This window comes from Mytilus californianus, unplaced genomic scaffold (assembly GCF_021869535.1).
Source record: "Mytilus californianus isolate M0D057914Y unplaced genomic scaffold, xbMytCali1.0.p SCAF_2, whole genome shotgun sequence".
Taxonomy (NCBI): Eukaryota; Metazoa; Mollusca; class Bivalvia; order Mytilida; family Mytilidae; genus Mytilus; species Mytilus californianus.
In genome coordinates, this window is record NW_026262668.1 from 59,621,801 (window position 1) to 59,639,257 (window position 17,457).

Here is a 17,457-nt window from a genome sequence, read left to right on the forward strand (position 1 = left end):
GGTTATCTGTTTGTCTTTTCAAATTCTACATATTACGATGTTAATTATATTTTTTATCCTTGTAAATAGATGTGGTCAAGGCATCTGACGCTTGTTCCTGAATCTGTTCATAATTTCTATATGTTTTCCATTTAGTTTTCATTTTTAATGTCCAGTATGTAGTACAATAATAAGAAGTCATGATTAAAAATATTTCAAATACTTTCAACTTTAAGATTTAAATAAGAGGTTTAGTATAGGAGAAAACTTTACAAATCGTGTACTGACGTTTTACAATACATGTAATTTTATAAACATCAGAAAAAATGTAAAGAGTAGCTTTTCACCTAAGCATGAATTGAGATAAATGCGTTTTATAATCTGCTAACGAATACAATGAGGAACAAAGGGATTGCTTCTGAGGGTTATGTCATACGGTATATATATCTAGAAATTGGAATTAAATTTTGACACAAAAATATCTCACGCATCTGGCGTACAATATTTTAAGCCTAGTATATATGATAAGTTTATAATCAAACACTTCTAAATGGTATTAACATCTCTTTACGGTATAATTTTTTAAAAGGCATGTGCTTATCAGTCAAAATTGAGAAATACCTCACAGATTCATTTATATTCTATTAATGTCTGTTTTGGAATGTTATGTTTTGTCTCTATTTCAATTAGTTTATTATTACATTATTTTGCCTTTTGACTATTTTCAGATGACTAAACATTGCTGAATCGCATACTGACAAGGGCTATTGTTGTGACTATTAACAAACTTAATTATCTAAGATTTTCTCGTATATTTAGTCAACTGCCAATTGACATTTCTAAGTTGTGAGAAATTGAATTATCTTCCGTTACACAATGGAAAGTACAAATGTTATTGTCTTATTACCAGCCATTTGTAGAGTGTAAGATTAACATTCTGTCTAGGTTTAATAATTGAATTATAACTTGGTAGGTTTTTTTTTAAGTTTGTCAAATTAAATTATAGTAAGCACAACCTTAACCTGTAAAATTCAGATATCAGAAGTTTATTCGATCTGCAAAATTTTTGTACATTTTGGCGATTAGTTTTTTTGTGAATATCGAATTAACAGGGGAAAATTTGGTTATGGAACTTATGTACTCGAAGCGTAATCATGTGGAGTTTTATTTATAAAAAGTAATTCTTTAAGTTTTACCTTTATTCAGTGATATACGTTAACACCGGGTTAGTGGTATTGTTTTTTTTTTATTTTTTATTTTTTTTTTTGGCACTTAATAACAACTTTAGTTTTAATAAAAAATGCGCAAACAAAAAAGGTAAACATTGCCATTGAAGAGCAAGAACATTGTAACATCCCTAGTCGAATCAATGTTAAAATGCCGTATAACGAATTGGTCGATCGTAATAAGTTGTGCGTTGCAGATAATCTATTTTTGTTGGGATTAGTGTGCTAAATCTTTAGTCTTCTGTATAGTGTTTTGTAGACTGTTGTTTTCTGTTCATCTTTTATAGTTTGGCCATTGTGCTGTTTATCCTCTTCGACTTGTACTCTTTCGTTGCCCTATTGGTACCTTTTTTCCCTTTTGATTCAATATCAATTGGACTATTAGTGTCGATAATTCCGTTAGTAATGACCACTTTATTTTTCGAATAACGAACACTATCTTCACTCTGTACATAAAAAGGCTCGACTTTATTTCAAAATTTCTAAATTAGAAAGTTATATTACAATCTAATGAGCATAGATTGTATTCACAAATACAAGTTATGTTTTATTCAAGGAAACCACTTCGAACTACAAATTTTGGCTCAATCTATGATACTGTTTTTATCAAAACAAATTATTTGCTGCTATGTACAAGCTCTGCTTCTTTTGCCAGTGAAAAGAATACCCCATGTTTGTCTGTCAGCAAAGAACTGGGTGTATCAAATTGTGCTATACAGCCTTGGTCCATTACCAATATTCTGAAAAATAGTGAATTATTTGCTTTATTTTTATAATGGTATGTGCATAATAAAACAATAAAACGTAATAGTTTGTTTAGTTTTAAAAATAAAAGAAAACTAAAAAGAAAAATTCAAAAGAAAAGTTCTTTTTCAAATGGCAAAATCAAACGCTCAAACAATTAAAACGAATGGAAAACAATTGTCATATTCCTGACTTGGTACATGCATTTCCGTATGTAGAAAATGGTGGATCAAACCTGGTTTTATAGCTAGCTCAACCTCTCATTAGAATTCTTTGATACGTTATTAGATAAGTACCTATCATAGTCCATTATTGTGTTTATTCGATGTGCAATAGACAGTACTGTACAGTCAGCAAACTGTGTTCTTATCGTTTGTTGAATCAACGCATCAGTTTCCATGTCAACCGCTGCTGTAGCTTCATCAAGGATCAGTATCTTACGTTTATGCAGAAGTGTTCTAGCCAAGCAAAGCAGCTGCCTTTGACCTACACTGTTGAAAAAAATATAGTTTAACACTGAGTTAGCTTTGATAGTCTCTTGATTACGGTTTCGCTTCTGAGAAAAAATCTAAGCCAGCACTGAAACTATCACACAAAAGTAAAGTAGAAGTCACCATCAAATGCGATCTATACAAAACCAGTGGATAATTTTTTTTCAAAGTCTCCGAAGACAATTTTTTACTACACTAAAACTCGGTAATCCATCTTATTTTTATTACATTCTAGATTTCATTCTTAAGGTACCCGTTGTTCGGACGGTATTATTTAAACAAAAAGGGCCTAAGAAGATCAACAAAAACAGTCAACTTTGCCTTAATGATTTGCCGACTTATTGTTACGGTGATTACTCGAGATCACAAATTAAGAAGTATTAAAAAGAAAATAATAAAAATACCGAAATCCAAGGAAAATTCAAAACGAAAAGTACCTTCTTAAAAGGCAAAATCAAAAGCTCAAACACAACAAACGAATGGAAAACAACTGTCTTATTCCTAACTTGGTACAGGCATTTCCATATGTAGAAAATGGTGGCTTAAACCTGGTTTTGTAGCTAGCTAAACTTCTTACTTGTATGACAGTCATATAGCATTCCATTATATTGACAACAATGTGTGAGCAAAACAAAGACACATAATAGGTAAAAATGTCAAAAATTGGGGTACAGCAGTCAACATTGTGTTATAATCTTAATCACTATAAAAACAAATAACTATTTAAACAAAGAAAAACGAAATGGCATATAGACACATATAGAAATTACATAAGCAGAAATGAAAGACAATAATACAAAATTGACCATAGCACAATAACACAATGACGGGATGTATAAGTACCGGGCCACGCCAAAAATATATTACAATAAATGGAGTAAACAGTAAAGGTTAAAATTATACAAAGACACATAACAAGAACACTATAACACGTGATTTAGATGATAAACAACGTCAGTACCTAAAATCTATACTCCAAGACCATTATGTACCATATGGAATATTTATCAACAAGGTATTGGTATCTTCCGATGAATAAAAAGGACGAGACGTTTTTTGACATAACCCTTGTTCATCAACTTTCTGCTCAGACACTAGTGACGTTTTATAAAGTCTGAATAGTAGCTGCAAGGTCTTGAATACCAAATGAGTTGGGAAATGTATATCCAATATACAGGTGAAGTTGGTATATTGCTACTAAGTTGTAATTTATAATTTTAAAATAAAAATCGTCTCGTTTGTCATAGATTCTGGTACTGAGATTACCACTGATGTCAAATTCGAGGTTTAATTCTAAAAATGAGGCGGAGGAAGCCCTGTCATCAATCTTCTGAATGTGAAATTAAATGATCTGGCTTCTTTGAAGTATCTGAAGAAACTCCAACTCATATGAAAATAAGAAGAGGTCGACAGGGAGATGCGCACAGTTCGTTCCCATAGGAATGTCGACAATTTGTTGAAAAAGTTTACCTAAAAAATTCAACAAATATGCTGTCAATAAGAAACTCGAGCATACTGATCACTTGTTCCTCTGTGTAGCATGTTTTACCTTTTTGTTCACTATTAACAACACATGCCGTATGGTATCCCAAAGCAATAAATTTATAGCGTATACAACCATTTTTATACTGAAAAGTATTGTGGATTATTTCTTTTAGACGAATTTTCAATTTCACATGGGGAATTGTTGTATAAAGGGTTGAAAAATCAAAAGTTTTGACAGAATTGATTTCAGAGAAAGATCGAGATTTAAAATTATCCAGAAGTTCTTTTGAGTTTTTTAGAATCCACATATGGTTATAGTTATACCACAACGCGAGTAAACAGTTTCACAATATTTCTAGATCTGAAGACCCTTTTTTACTGCGGACAGAATGTGTGTCAATCTAATGGACAATTCCTTTGTAGAACATGCAGATGAGCCGGCAATATACCGTTGTTTGTACGGAATTTTGTGAAGCTTATGTATCCAATACAAGGTAAGTCCTCAGGTTTGCTGTTCAATGTAATGTTTATTGAAGTCATGAAGGACTTATGATTAGCCAAAATCTCATCCTTGTCAAATGATATGTTTTTGTATGTGGGATTACCTGAGTGCTCATTTAAACTCTAATTCTTTTACGAGACACTCGTAGCAGTACGATTTACATACAAAAACAATATTATTTGAAGCTTTGTCCACAGGATCAACAATATATCTATCGTGAAGAGATGATAGACATTTCACAGCTTCTTTGTCTCTAAACACGGACTTTGGTCGATCATTCTTACAGTTTTTTAACTTATGAATTCGACGTTTTATCAGAGACCTGATTGATTTCACTCATTCTGACAAAGTGTCCAGTTATCCAGAACGTCTTCTCGATTAGCCTTTGCTCTGGCGTAGCTAAATGGAATCCTTTATTATTTTAAAGTTATGGTTCCAATTGATGTGTTGGGGTTCTCTGAATTTTTGACCATGAGATATCACCTTTCGGAGATGGTCATGTTGAATACTGTTCAGATCCTCAGTAATATTATGACCAGAGAGTCTGTAAATATAAGGTGAGTGGGAACAGTCACATGTCAGAGGTTTTTTTAAAGTATTCTTATAAATCAAGGTCATGCAATGCTTATAGTTAAATACGTTAAATATAGTTAAAAAGCGCAAAAGTTTTGGTGTAACTTTAGGATATAATAGGAACAGGCTGATTTTGAAAATAAAGTGGAATTTTAAATGTTACTCTTTGTGAGGAGGAACGTTGCTGATGTTAAAGGACAAGGATCTAAAACAAAACAGTCTAGATACACGTAAACTCCGGCATTGGAACATGAACAATTACATGAATTATTTACAGAAATTGTTTTAATCATATTGCATAACTTGCATCTTTTAAACTTTTCAAATAAAACGGAAGAAAACAACAAAGATAGACTTCAAGAAAAAATAAACATAGATTTGAAAAAAATATATATATAAATTCCAAAAATAAAAAACAAAAGATCATGGACAAATGATAATCCAACTTCATGAATACTAATATCAAATGAACATTATTGACAGATATTCGTTATTTCACAATATGAAAAATCCTTTGGTGTATCTGGTAAGATTGGACTGGGGTTTGAAAAAAAAATATTGAATATAATGGAATTTTCATGCATTTAGAAATATCTGCTTTTGGACTGATCTTTATCGTATGCTTAATATTTTCAAATATCTCATTGTAACTCATAGTACATGCCATGTGTCGCATACATGGTTTCACATTCCCTGTATTACACTCTCTACGTCATATAGTGTCTGGTTGATATTAGTCCAATTGGCAATAATGCCATATCTTCTTGTTCTTTGAATTGTTTAGCATATGACACCAACCATCGATCGATATCAGCTCTCAGGCCTTCTGAACTCTGATATAGATCTTTTGGGTTGTTTGGTTCTTTTTTCGTCTTTGTGTACCTCTATTTATAAAATTCATACCTAAGGTTTCCACCACCTTCTCCGAGTTCTGTTTCCAAACATTGATTTTGATTTGCAATATAGTCTTTAAGATGTGCACATGCCAGAGCTTTCCATATCTGTTCATCGCTAAATTCATTTTTTGGATCTAAATTTTCGCGAAGTGATTCTGAGAATATCACAGGATCCTGACAGAAATAAAAGAAAGAAACATTTGCTTTGCTACTACTATACAATTGAAACTAAACGCGGCAAAATAGCCAAATTTTCACAAAAAGTTGCAAAACTTAAATTTTCTTAAACTCATATAAAATTTTGTAAAATTAATATCACATTAAATGTTGTAACACTACTAAATGTATCCATTAAAAAATGAAATTAAATAGATAACAATACTTTGTGAGGAAATAACTTTATATGGCATTATTTGTTATTCATTTTGTTCGTTATTTTTACATGTACATGCTTGTTAATCCTTAATATTGTAAAGTTTTATATTAATTCAAATAGTTATGTCAATTTTCCCTTGCACCAGTTTGACTTGATGGCTCAGAATAGGAAACTTGATTGAAATTAGTGTCATATGAAGGTAAGTCTTATTTGCTGGAGTAACACACCTCGCTGCTGACAGCTAGTTTGAAAACTTTTTGAAAACAAAATTTTTTTTTGTAAATTGTGTACTTAAGGACACCTAGAAATAAAATTAAACATGTGTATAAGGAAGATAAAGTATCAAACAAAAGTCTAACAGAAAAACGTATATTTCAGATCGTGGTTTGATATTTACCATATTTTTATTTTACTTTCAGAAAAAAAATACTTGAAAAAATTAAAATAGCACAATGTAAATTGTATGTGTCCGAAATGCTTAACTTGATTTATCTTCATTTGTAACGCTCAAAGACGAATATTTTGAAAGCCAAGAATGTATAAGAACTGAAACAGTTGAAAACTATATAACCAAAAAAGGACCTACAAATAATTTCCAAATCTATCAAAGATCAACTTTGCCTTAAAAATTATGATAAAAACTGTCAAAGGTGTAACAGTCAATGTTTGTTCTAAGAAAACGATTTTTTTTGGAACTAATTCAACTTTTCATAGTATGAATGGATATGTTATGAAGTCACAGTTGCGTCATAATATGCGTCTTCTTCATGAACATGAAGAAAATGCTGAATTTATCAAGTTTTCCATCTACACTTCAATTGTGGAAACATAGTGCGTAGCCAAGAATCATTTAAATAGTTTTAGAAAAAAAATATTATATAACTTTTCACACAAGCTCACCATATTCAAAGTTGTTTCTTGTTTTTGTACAATTTTCTCCAATCCAAAATATACAAAAGTTGTTATAAAACAAGGAAGGTCAAGAAATTTTACAAAAAAACAATTGTATTTGTTAATTCAATAGCTGAATAAAATACTTTAAGACAGCAGGGAAGATTAATTCTGTAGTTTTATAGCTTACACTGATATATATATATATATAGAGAGAGAGAGGGAGAGAGAGAGAGAGAGAAAAAAATAATACTGTTTATGATGTCTCTGTAGTGGGTCTGGTAGTGGTCAGTGGGTCAGATTTGTCCAAACTTAATTGATCGATAAATTGTTGAAATTGGATACATTGTAACACTTTTTTACGTATAAAGAAATTTAACTAATTACCATTACGTGAGTTGATTTCCTCTTTCTAATAGGTCAATGATCTTGCGGGGTCAGCACGAGTTAACGTGTATGTGCAGTGTTTGCACTTCCTTTTATCATCAGCTTTTGACTTGTTAACTTGTAATTCTAACAAATAACTTGTGTGAAATTCAAATTCCAACCGTATACCTCCCTTTATTTTATCTTTAGAAGTATATATATATATATATATGTTTATTGATGGGGCAGGTTTTTCTCCCCACCTTTGTTATTCTTTTTCATTTATTCAATTGATTTGATTTTAGTTTATAAAATTTCGTAAAAATTATGTATTATAATTGCATATTGCTTATGAATATTTATGTCAAATGTTTTATCTGCAAAATGTATTTTTTGCATTTTATGACTTTGAATAATGACATTTTTTCGTCAATCTTGTTTTTATATCATATGGCGAAACAAGCTCAGACTCTGATCTGTTGTACAATAAACATGTTTTTGGTATCTGTCCGTCTGTCTTAAATAAAAATTTAGTCAAGATGTGTTGCCATAGTAACTCATCACATGTGAAATTTGTTTTTATTTTCTAAATACTGTTTAGAATTTGAGGGCAAAGTTAAGACCACGAATGGTAACTTTAAAATGTTGCTTTTATATTTGGGCCAAATAAGGGCCTTGTTGCTCCTAATCCTTTACAATTTAATTCCTTTTTTAGCATGTTTCATTTTCTTTGAATCGTTAGTAATATTACCTAATGTTGTCAGAACATTAAAGTAAACAATTACAGTGTTATATATGTTTTATTTGATTACTTGCTTAGAAATATTGCATAATGTTGTCAAAACCTAGACGTTGTTGTTGGAGGAATTTTATGTTTTGATCACATTCTTTTAATTCAGAGTTGAGTTTGTATAGTGTATACATGCACAAACACAATGTTCCAATTGAGATACCAAGAGTTCCAAATGGTGAAGTTGAAGTCATCCCTTCGTAAATTTTACGGACGCCATCACGAGTTGGTTGACCGTTATGGAATAACCGTTTCACAGATGATATCGGATATGTTCCTTATGTCGTATCTACAATACCCTCCCTTTTCACGAATGTGACTAACCGAATTAGACTATTTACCGGATTTGTAATAACATAAGCAACACAACGGGTGCCACATGTGGAGCAGGATCTGCTTACCCTTCCGGAGCAAGTGAGATCACCCTTTGTTTTTGGTGGAGTTCGTGTTGCTTAGTCTTTGGTTTTCTATGTTGTGTCATCTGTACTATTATTTGTCTGTTTGTCTTTTTATTTTTGGCCATGGCGTTGTCAGTTTGTTTTCGATCTATGAGTTTGACTGTCCCTCTGGTATCGTTCGTCCCTCTTTTACACCATACAATGGTGCTGAAATAAATAGTTTACTGCTGGTAAATGTAGAGTTGATAATGAAAAAAAAACTGAAATCCTCACATTAGTCATAGATCATAGTTTTAATTAAGTTGGCAAACAAACACAAACAGTGAATTGCGTGAACTCCAAAAGGAGCAAGACCGGGTGCATTGACAAGGTAAGCGTCTTTTGCAAGCATTCCTCACCCGCCACACGAATCAACACAATGAAAATGTCACAATCAGGATAAACACCATCAGTAAAATTACAGATCAGGCGATTATACTGGTATCTAAAGATATCTAAGATTGAAGTATATTTTAATTTCATGACAAACATGAAGCAGCCCTTCTAGTATCCTTATACGCAAGCTACAGGGATATATGATTGAAAAAGAGAGACGAAAGATACCAAAGGGATATTTAAAATCATAAGTTGAAAAGAAACTGACAAACCCATTGCAAAAAAAAAAAAAACACGAAAAGACAAACAGTACACAAAACACTACAAGGAAACTAAAGACTTAGCTGAACGAACCGGAAAAAAACTCGAGGTGATCCCAGGTGCTCCGGAAGGGTAAGCAGATCCAGCTCCACATGTGGAGTACAAACTCGGTTATGAGTTAATTAGTTAGGTCGCATAGGACGGGATTGTGGATACGACAATGGGAAAATATACGTCGTCATCTGTGAAAGAGATATTCCATAACGGTCAACCAACTCGTGATAGCGTCCGTCAAATTTTCTTCGAAGGAATGATTTCAGCGTCACCACTCGGAACTCTTTGTTCAATAGCACCTTTGTAAGTAGTAATTATCTATCAAGGAAATTATGACAGTAAATGAAAGCTATGGAATATCGTATCAACTGGGAGATATATACTCGATATGCAGGTGCTGCTGGAATGTTGCTACACAGAAATGGAAAGATCACAATTCGGAAGCTGGAATCATCTGTCTTGTCGTAAAGTTTTGTTCTCAACCGACTCTTATTGTCAATTTCGAGATGTAAGTCAAGATATGACACAGAACTGTATTTGTTGTATCCTTTTTTCAAGTTCGATGGGATAGATGCTTTCAACATTCTCACCAAACTATGAATTATTTTGTGAGAGAACATCATCTATATAGCGAAATGTGTGTTATTGAGTAACAGTAAGTCATCAATATATCTGAACATACAGCTTATCAATCTGGCAAGATGCTTTTAATTTTTGTCTTTAAGATGGTTTTTGTAAGAATTCAGATTCATAACGATACAAAGGAAATTCGAACATACCTCTTCATCTTTCTATTTTATTATTTACCTGAGGTAAAATGGAAATTTGTGACCTTAAATCATGAAGGCCAATGCCGTCTATTTTCATCCCATCAATAATAATGTTTCCACTTGATTTCTCAATAAGGCGGAAAATCGACAAAGTTAAAGACGATTTTCCTGCACCTGTTCGCCCAACAATTCCAATCTTTAAAGAAAATTAAAATAAAAGTACACAAGTTATAGAAGTTTTGTTTGATAAAAATTTACAATGTTGATATGCGGAACAATTTCTTGCGTAGCAATCTTAAATCTATTTTTCTGATGGATGTGTTTAAAACACTCATTATAGAAACCAGGATTAAAATTGTATACGCCAGACGCGCATTTTTTCTAATAAAGACTCATCAGTGTATGTTACATGAACGATTAAATACCATTTTTTAACGAAGCTTGACAAGAGAATTTCAAGATAATTTCAATGTCGATTGATAAGCAGTAAAGACTGATGATTTTAACATAAAATCTCTACACAAAATCAGAGAAGTTCTTATAACATATGGATTTCATGCAAATAAACATAATACCTAAAATAAGTATGGTCAAATATCGAAGGACCTAAACATTTATTTTATTCGGAAAATTATTAATTGATGTGGTTTTAGTTTCCTTTTTGTAAAATAAAACAATTTGTTTATCTTATTTTTAAATGCCAACTTGGAACGATTACTTATTTTGAAAGATCTGTCAGGTTTAACAAAACTAAATGATACTGCAACCGCTCAATAAATAAGTCTACGTAATTTCGTGTGTGAAATGTGTATTTCTTTTAGTGAGGTCTAGTAACATGCATATAAAAGTAAGGAGATGTGGAATGATTGCATATGAGACAACTATCCACACAAGTTCAAATGAAGTGGATTTAAGCAATTATAAGCAACCGTATGTTCAGGTTACAAAGTTAACATTAATAAATTAGAAAATAATCATGTAAACGTGTTTATATATTACACAATGTATTCCATTACTAATTACCAAACTAAACGTTCCTTCATTGTCTAGTAAACTTGTCTTGTTCATTCTTTAGATTTCCTTCATATATAAACTAAATGAATATTCATTTAAAAAAAGAATGATAACATTTGTTTTGAACATTTGTATTTGTTTCGTATCACCTAATTTTTTTTTTATTGAAAGAGGAAAATATCAATGCATTGAATACTGTGTATATATATGAAAACATACAAATTTCAAGAAAAACAAATCGGAATGTTCATTTACAATTCTGTTTTTTGTGAAATTAGGGGTAAGAATGTTCATACCATAATGAGTTATTGGTGTTAGTTTAAATTGTATATTTTAGAACTTGCCTCATAATTCCGTTGTTTTATTGTAACATGCATTTCCAATAATCAAAGAAAGGTCAGGTATGTTAGTATTACTGAAAGATTCGAAACTCAGTCGATGCAAGCATTACTTGAGAACATACTGACTTTCCTTTTTTCAGTAAATATTAATAATTGTCGTGTACCTTTTCTCCACCTTTGATGTCAAAGAAGATTCCTTTTAAAACGAGGTCAAGTCCAGCTCGATATCTTGTACTGTAATCGACAAACTGTATACATCCTATATCAGGCCAATGTTCTGGAGGTCTTTCTGGTTTTATCCAGTCTGCCTTAAAAGTAACGATAACAAAACTGATGCCTGATGCACTTCTTTAGACATTTAAATGAATGCGTATGATTAATTGCACACAAAAAAAACTAAATAAGATAAACACACCAATCTTTATCTTGGTGTATAAAAACTTTAATATTTTTTGGAGGTGATTGATGAAATAAGCTCATCATGATTTAGCTTGCTTTTATTATACAATTATTGATTTTTTATGAAGGTGATACAATGATTTATCAACCCAAAAGAGTTGCCTCGGTGAACATCATATCTCTGGGGTTGGTTAATCATTCTATCAACATATATCAAAAGTCAGCAATTGTTTTTAAACTATTCTCGAATTTATTATTATTATTATCATTATCATCAATATAAATATTAGTGTTATATCTTATTTTCCACTACTAGATCGTTTCTTATAATGTAAAATTTTTACAGTATGTATCAATGATGCTACAAAAATGAAAAACAACACGTTATATATTTCATGCGTCCGAGGCGCTTTTCTGGATTTACCTTCATCAGGAACGCTCAAAGCCGAATATTTGAAAGACAAGGATGTATAAGGACCGAAAATGTTGAAGAGCTATAAACCAAAAAGGACCTAAAAAAATATAGCCAAATCCATCTAAGGCCAACTTTGCCTGAGGGAGTAGAAGCCTTATTTTCTGTATAATTATAAAATTAATAAACGGGCAATTTGATATAGTTTGTTATAAATCATGTCAGTACCGAAGTACTGACTACTGAGCTGATGATACCCTCGCTGACTGATAGTCCACAAGCAGTAATAGAGGTGTCCGAAGAAGCAACATAACTTATTATTTACTAAAGGTTGCACTTTGTAAATAAAGCTGTTTCACAAACCACGCCTCTTTTGGGTAAATATATAATATTCATAGATATTTTGTTTTGTTTACGTACAGGTTCCCAGATATGATCTCTATGTTGCAACTCAAAGAGACATTACTTGGAAATATTACCAGTGTAAATACAAATGGATATCGGCCAAATTGAATTCTGAGGAAGACCCAAAGTGAAGGGAGGGGTAGTACAGAATTTTAGTATAAGTTTTAACTCTTAAAATTTTGGGCATATAAATGTTGAAATTATGCCGCACAGCCCATTGTTTTGACCTTTGAAAAAAAATAGTAGTGCATTTGAACTTTTCATTCTAGGATATATTTTTTTACGAAACTTCATAGTAAAAGTGGCACAGTTTAAGCCGAAAAAAGAGTTCCTATGGAAAATTGCATTGTCTATATTTACAGAAGTGCAACCTACAAAGTACAAGTATCGGACATGTAAGAAATATGAAAAATGCGTTTGCAATAGGCAAGGACTCATGTTATGTTTTAAATAATGCATATTTTAAGGCTTTTCTTGTCGTAAAATACACGTGTTATACGACAAGAAAACCCTTTAAATATGCATTATCTGACTTATATACCGTCAAAAATTTTATTTTCTGCAAAGATTTGCATGATTTGCATCCTATTTTACCTACCACACTAAAATGGGATATTCAGTATTTAATGCACACTACGGCTCATTTATAATGTGAAAAAAACTCATTAATTGATCTAGTTATAAACTTTAGAAATCATTAATGAGTTACATAACAAATACTACTGTAACTGCTTGAAGCAAGATACAAATCAAATTGTTACAGCGTTTGCAAAATATATGTTACTTTGTAAGTAATTTATTGTATCAACCTAGTTTATGAAAAGGGGATGCAATGTTTTTTCTTCTTTTTTTTCATGACATTTATAACGGAAAAAGCAAATAATTTTTTCAACTGTTTTTGACGAACTATTCAGAATAATTGTTTTCTCTGTTTGTCTGCCAATACACTTTTCTTTAAACTGAGAATCAGGATTAAATATTATACCCCGGCTCATTTTTAAGTACGTAGCTGTTATTTTAAAGAAAATTGGAATATTTTGTCATTTGATCATTCGATAGCGTTAAAGGTCAAAGAATGATTTCCATAAAAGTGTGAATCAATAAGATGTTCAAAACCCTACACACGATTGTGTTAAATCTGGCTTGATTGTTAAGTTTTTTGCAAATTTTGCATTATTAAATTCATCTCACATAATGTTTCTTTATTGTAGCGATAAATTAAAAAAAATTCTCATTATTTGTTTCGAATGTTAAAATGTGCGTCAACGACGATTTTTGGTATTTCAGTCTAATAAATGAAGGAAAGGGTTGTTTCTGCTTTAAACATATCAAAAATGGAAAATTAAAAAGTTAAACCCAAATTTGCAACAACACTCGATACATTTTAAGCGAATTAATCGTTTAAGTATATTATGGTTTGCATTTTAATCAAGGAAACTAATGACCTTGCACATGTCATTATTTTATGTCTTAACGCAAATTTCATTGAAACTTGGTCATTTTGGTATCGTCCGAGTTGATTCTTCTAAAGAAAGACCTATCGTTCTGAAAGAAAATAACTCCATATAGGTATGTAACATTGAGATATTTATTTTATTGATATTTTTCCTAGTAAACGGGACGTAATCAATTGTTTGATCGGTCATTTTAGATAGGTATGTCTGATAATACAAGTAGTGATTCAAAGAATAACTTAAGTTGCCCTCCGGAAGCCTCAAATAGACAAAATGTACATACGTATAAACCTTCTTTTTGTAAATGCCTATTGTTAAATTATTCTTAGAACACCTATTCTACGTATTTCTAAAGAAGTGTCACTATAAACATGATAAATGTCTTTTTTATAGCTTAGACGTAATGTAAAGGTTTAGTTTAACTTCAAAAATACAGAGTACATAATAATATTTAAAATTCAAGAAAATGGCGGACTTTGTGATACACGTATGTCATCACAATGACATTATACTTTATCATTTAATAGATATGATAAGCAGTTTCACATGCATTTTTACTCCAAGGAAATATCAAGCGAAGACAGTGTATCATATCTAACTACATGTACTAGTATTGTCACATAAAATGAAGCAGTCTCTAGTGTTCGAACAGACTGCTCTAACATTGATGTAAGCCTTAATCTAAAACAATAAGAAACACAATTTGAAGTATTATATGCTTAAAATGAATGGTATAAGATATATTTGTTTGTTAGATGATGTTGCTAATTAAGTTTACAATACTAAACTATTTACCTCTGGGTCAAGGTGGGTAAATTCATCTACTCTCTCTATTGAGATCAAATCCATTTGGAGAAAACTAAGAATCTGCATAACTGCATTCATTGTCATCATTATCTTTAAAGAAAACAATTTCAACTTGATAATCAAGTTATTTGATTTTTTAGAATCGAAAATAAACAAAAAGTAGCTTGCAGTCAGTGCGACGGTACTGGTCATATTAAAAAGATATATTTTTATAGTACATTTTCGTGTATAAGTTATGTAATTGATCTAAAATTAATGTTGCAACTACTCAATGCTACGATGACGCAGATGCTTTTAGCTGTACTGCTTCAATGGTCTTGGTCTGTATGTCCTCAAACACTTATCACATAACCTCTATTGAAATCAGTATTTGTTTAAATTTGAAATCTTTGTTTAAATAAAGCCGGTCGACAATTTCTTTTGTCTCTATAAATTTGTATTAACCAGATAACTTTAATTTTTGAAACAAATTGTACTATCAACATATTACATTTATTTTCATCCAAGTCCATACATCACTGATTGAGCCATTAGTTCCGCAAGATTGTGGTTCTGTATAGCCAAACTCTTGATCTCGTCTATTATTCACAGACGCGTTACATGTCAAAAAGTCAGTGGCAAGATTTTGCTCGTTAATGCCACTAAAAAGGACCTAATAAATGACGTGCTCAACACGTTTATGGTAGAAAATTCAACAATAATGGATTCCATACCTTTGATTCTTGTATCATTAGATTAATGTAATCCGTTATTGTGTTAATTACGCAGAAGTTCGATTATTTTGTTTTCACTTCAAGTCAGTTTGCAGATTTCAAGGAACGAGATAAATGTCTTGCTGAATTTAGACGTTCTCTGGCTCTGGCTTCTGTTTTAATTCCGTTTGACTTGTAGATATTGTGCCTTGTGCACTTAGTAAGAATTTGAATGTTCTTTTAAAACGTTTGCTATGTAAGAATTGTTTTTCAATATCTGTATGATACCTAGGGTGTACGGCATTTTTGTTAATCATTTTTTTGTGATACATTCAGTTTGTATTGCCTTTTTGTATTGAAGAGAAATTAGTTTTGTAGTTTCTAACTCGTACCTGCATTGCATATGACAGAGATAATCCTACATCAGCACCACTAAGGTTTTCAGACAAAACAGCAAATAAAGCCGCAGCGAAAACAACTAGATTCCCAAAACTCTGTATTCGAACGCCTACCCATCTAAGATGAAAAATATTTTAGTCAATTATCATAAAGTGAGTCCTAAATATTGGTATATTAAATTCTATCGAAAGCTAAAAGAATTTGATGGCGATAAACGTTAAAAGAAAAATAAGTGGGATCAAGTACATTTACCTGTGCGAATAAATATATATGAAAGAGATAAGCAAGGAATTTTAGTTGTATATAATGATATAAAAAGTGATATGGAAGTCTTTTAAATGGTTTTAGCACTGTGAGAGTTAAATATTTGAAATTAAATCTATTTGAAGAAAAAAGGTATTGAAAAGGTTAATTCGCTCAAGTATCAAGACCACCACTTCTCATTCAAATAATAACCTCCTAACCTGATTTAATTATTTTTAAATTGTATCGTTACTGTTTACATATAAACAAAACAGGTATTCTTTATGTTTTGGGTATTTCAATCATTTTTATTTCTCAACAGCTTAGATTTTTAATACTTTACTGTTATCAACACAAAATACTCTAGAAGAAAAGACTTAAACACCTATAATTACCCCATTGCCGTATTAGCAGCAAAATAGAATCCAGAGTTGATATCAAGTCTTTTATAAAGTTTATAAACAAATCTGTTCTGAGATTTGTATGCACGGATAACACTAGCTCCATTAATAGTTTCACTGAAGAAGTTAAATATGGGTGACCTGGTCACTGCTTCTATCCTCTTCAACTGGCGGGCCGTTGGAAGATAAAACCGCTGCAAAACATTGAGTTTGTTTAACTTTTTTTACAATATCATTTTCATCTATTATTTTCTTTTATTGTATTATGGGACAGACATTTTTTAAGAAATAAAACGAAAGCTGCCAATGAACCACGTAAATTCGTTTTCCTGGTTCGCTTAACTTCACCTGACATATTTTCCGTGCACATTCGGATACATACATATATATATATATATATATATATATATATATATTCAAGTCTAAATTGAAAACAACGTTCAAACCTATGATTGCGTTGGATAAAAACCGCAATATTTTTACGTGTGCATGCAAAACAAATTTCTTGGTAGAGGGTCTAAATACAGCACAAACAACATTTTCCAAAAGACCAAATGAGTGAAAAAGTATATTTTAACAAAACGCATTTGACTAGCAGGTCGAACAACTGACGTTCTTAAACCCTGCTGACTGCCATTGGCGATTGCAAAATAAACGGATCACAAGATGTAACAAAATAGATCTTATTATTGATTTATTTCTAAACAGAAAAC

General features: G+C 31.3%; 1 protein-coding gene across 1 annotated transcript in view; it reads right to left on the minus strand.

Annotated features, from left to right (window-relative positions):
• Positions 1–1,776: 1,776 nt before the first annotated feature.
• LOC127729006 (multidrug resistance-associated protein 1-like) overlaps positions 1,777–17,457 on the minus strand; it is a 41,371-nt gene continuing 25,690 nt past the window's right edge. The window contains exons 9-16 of the mRNA XM_052236581.1: positions 16,739–16,938; positions 16,094–16,217; positions 14,998–15,099; positions 11,697–11,840; positions 10,215–10,373; positions 5,904–6,070; positions 2,246–2,440; positions 1,777–1,945 (exon numbers count right to left, since the gene is read on the minus strand). Of these exons, the coding sequence (XP_052092541.1) occupies positions 1,822–1,945; positions 2,246–2,440; positions 5,904–6,070; positions 10,215–10,373; positions 11,697–11,840; positions 14,998–15,099; positions 16,094–16,217; positions 16,739–16,938 (1,215 nt within the window). The 3' untranslated portion in view covers positions 1,777–1,821. The remainder of the gene's footprint in view (positions 1,946–2,245; positions 2,441–5,903; positions 6,071–10,214; positions 10,374–11,696; positions 11,841–14,997; positions 15,100–16,093; positions 16,218–16,738; positions 16,939–17,457) is intronic.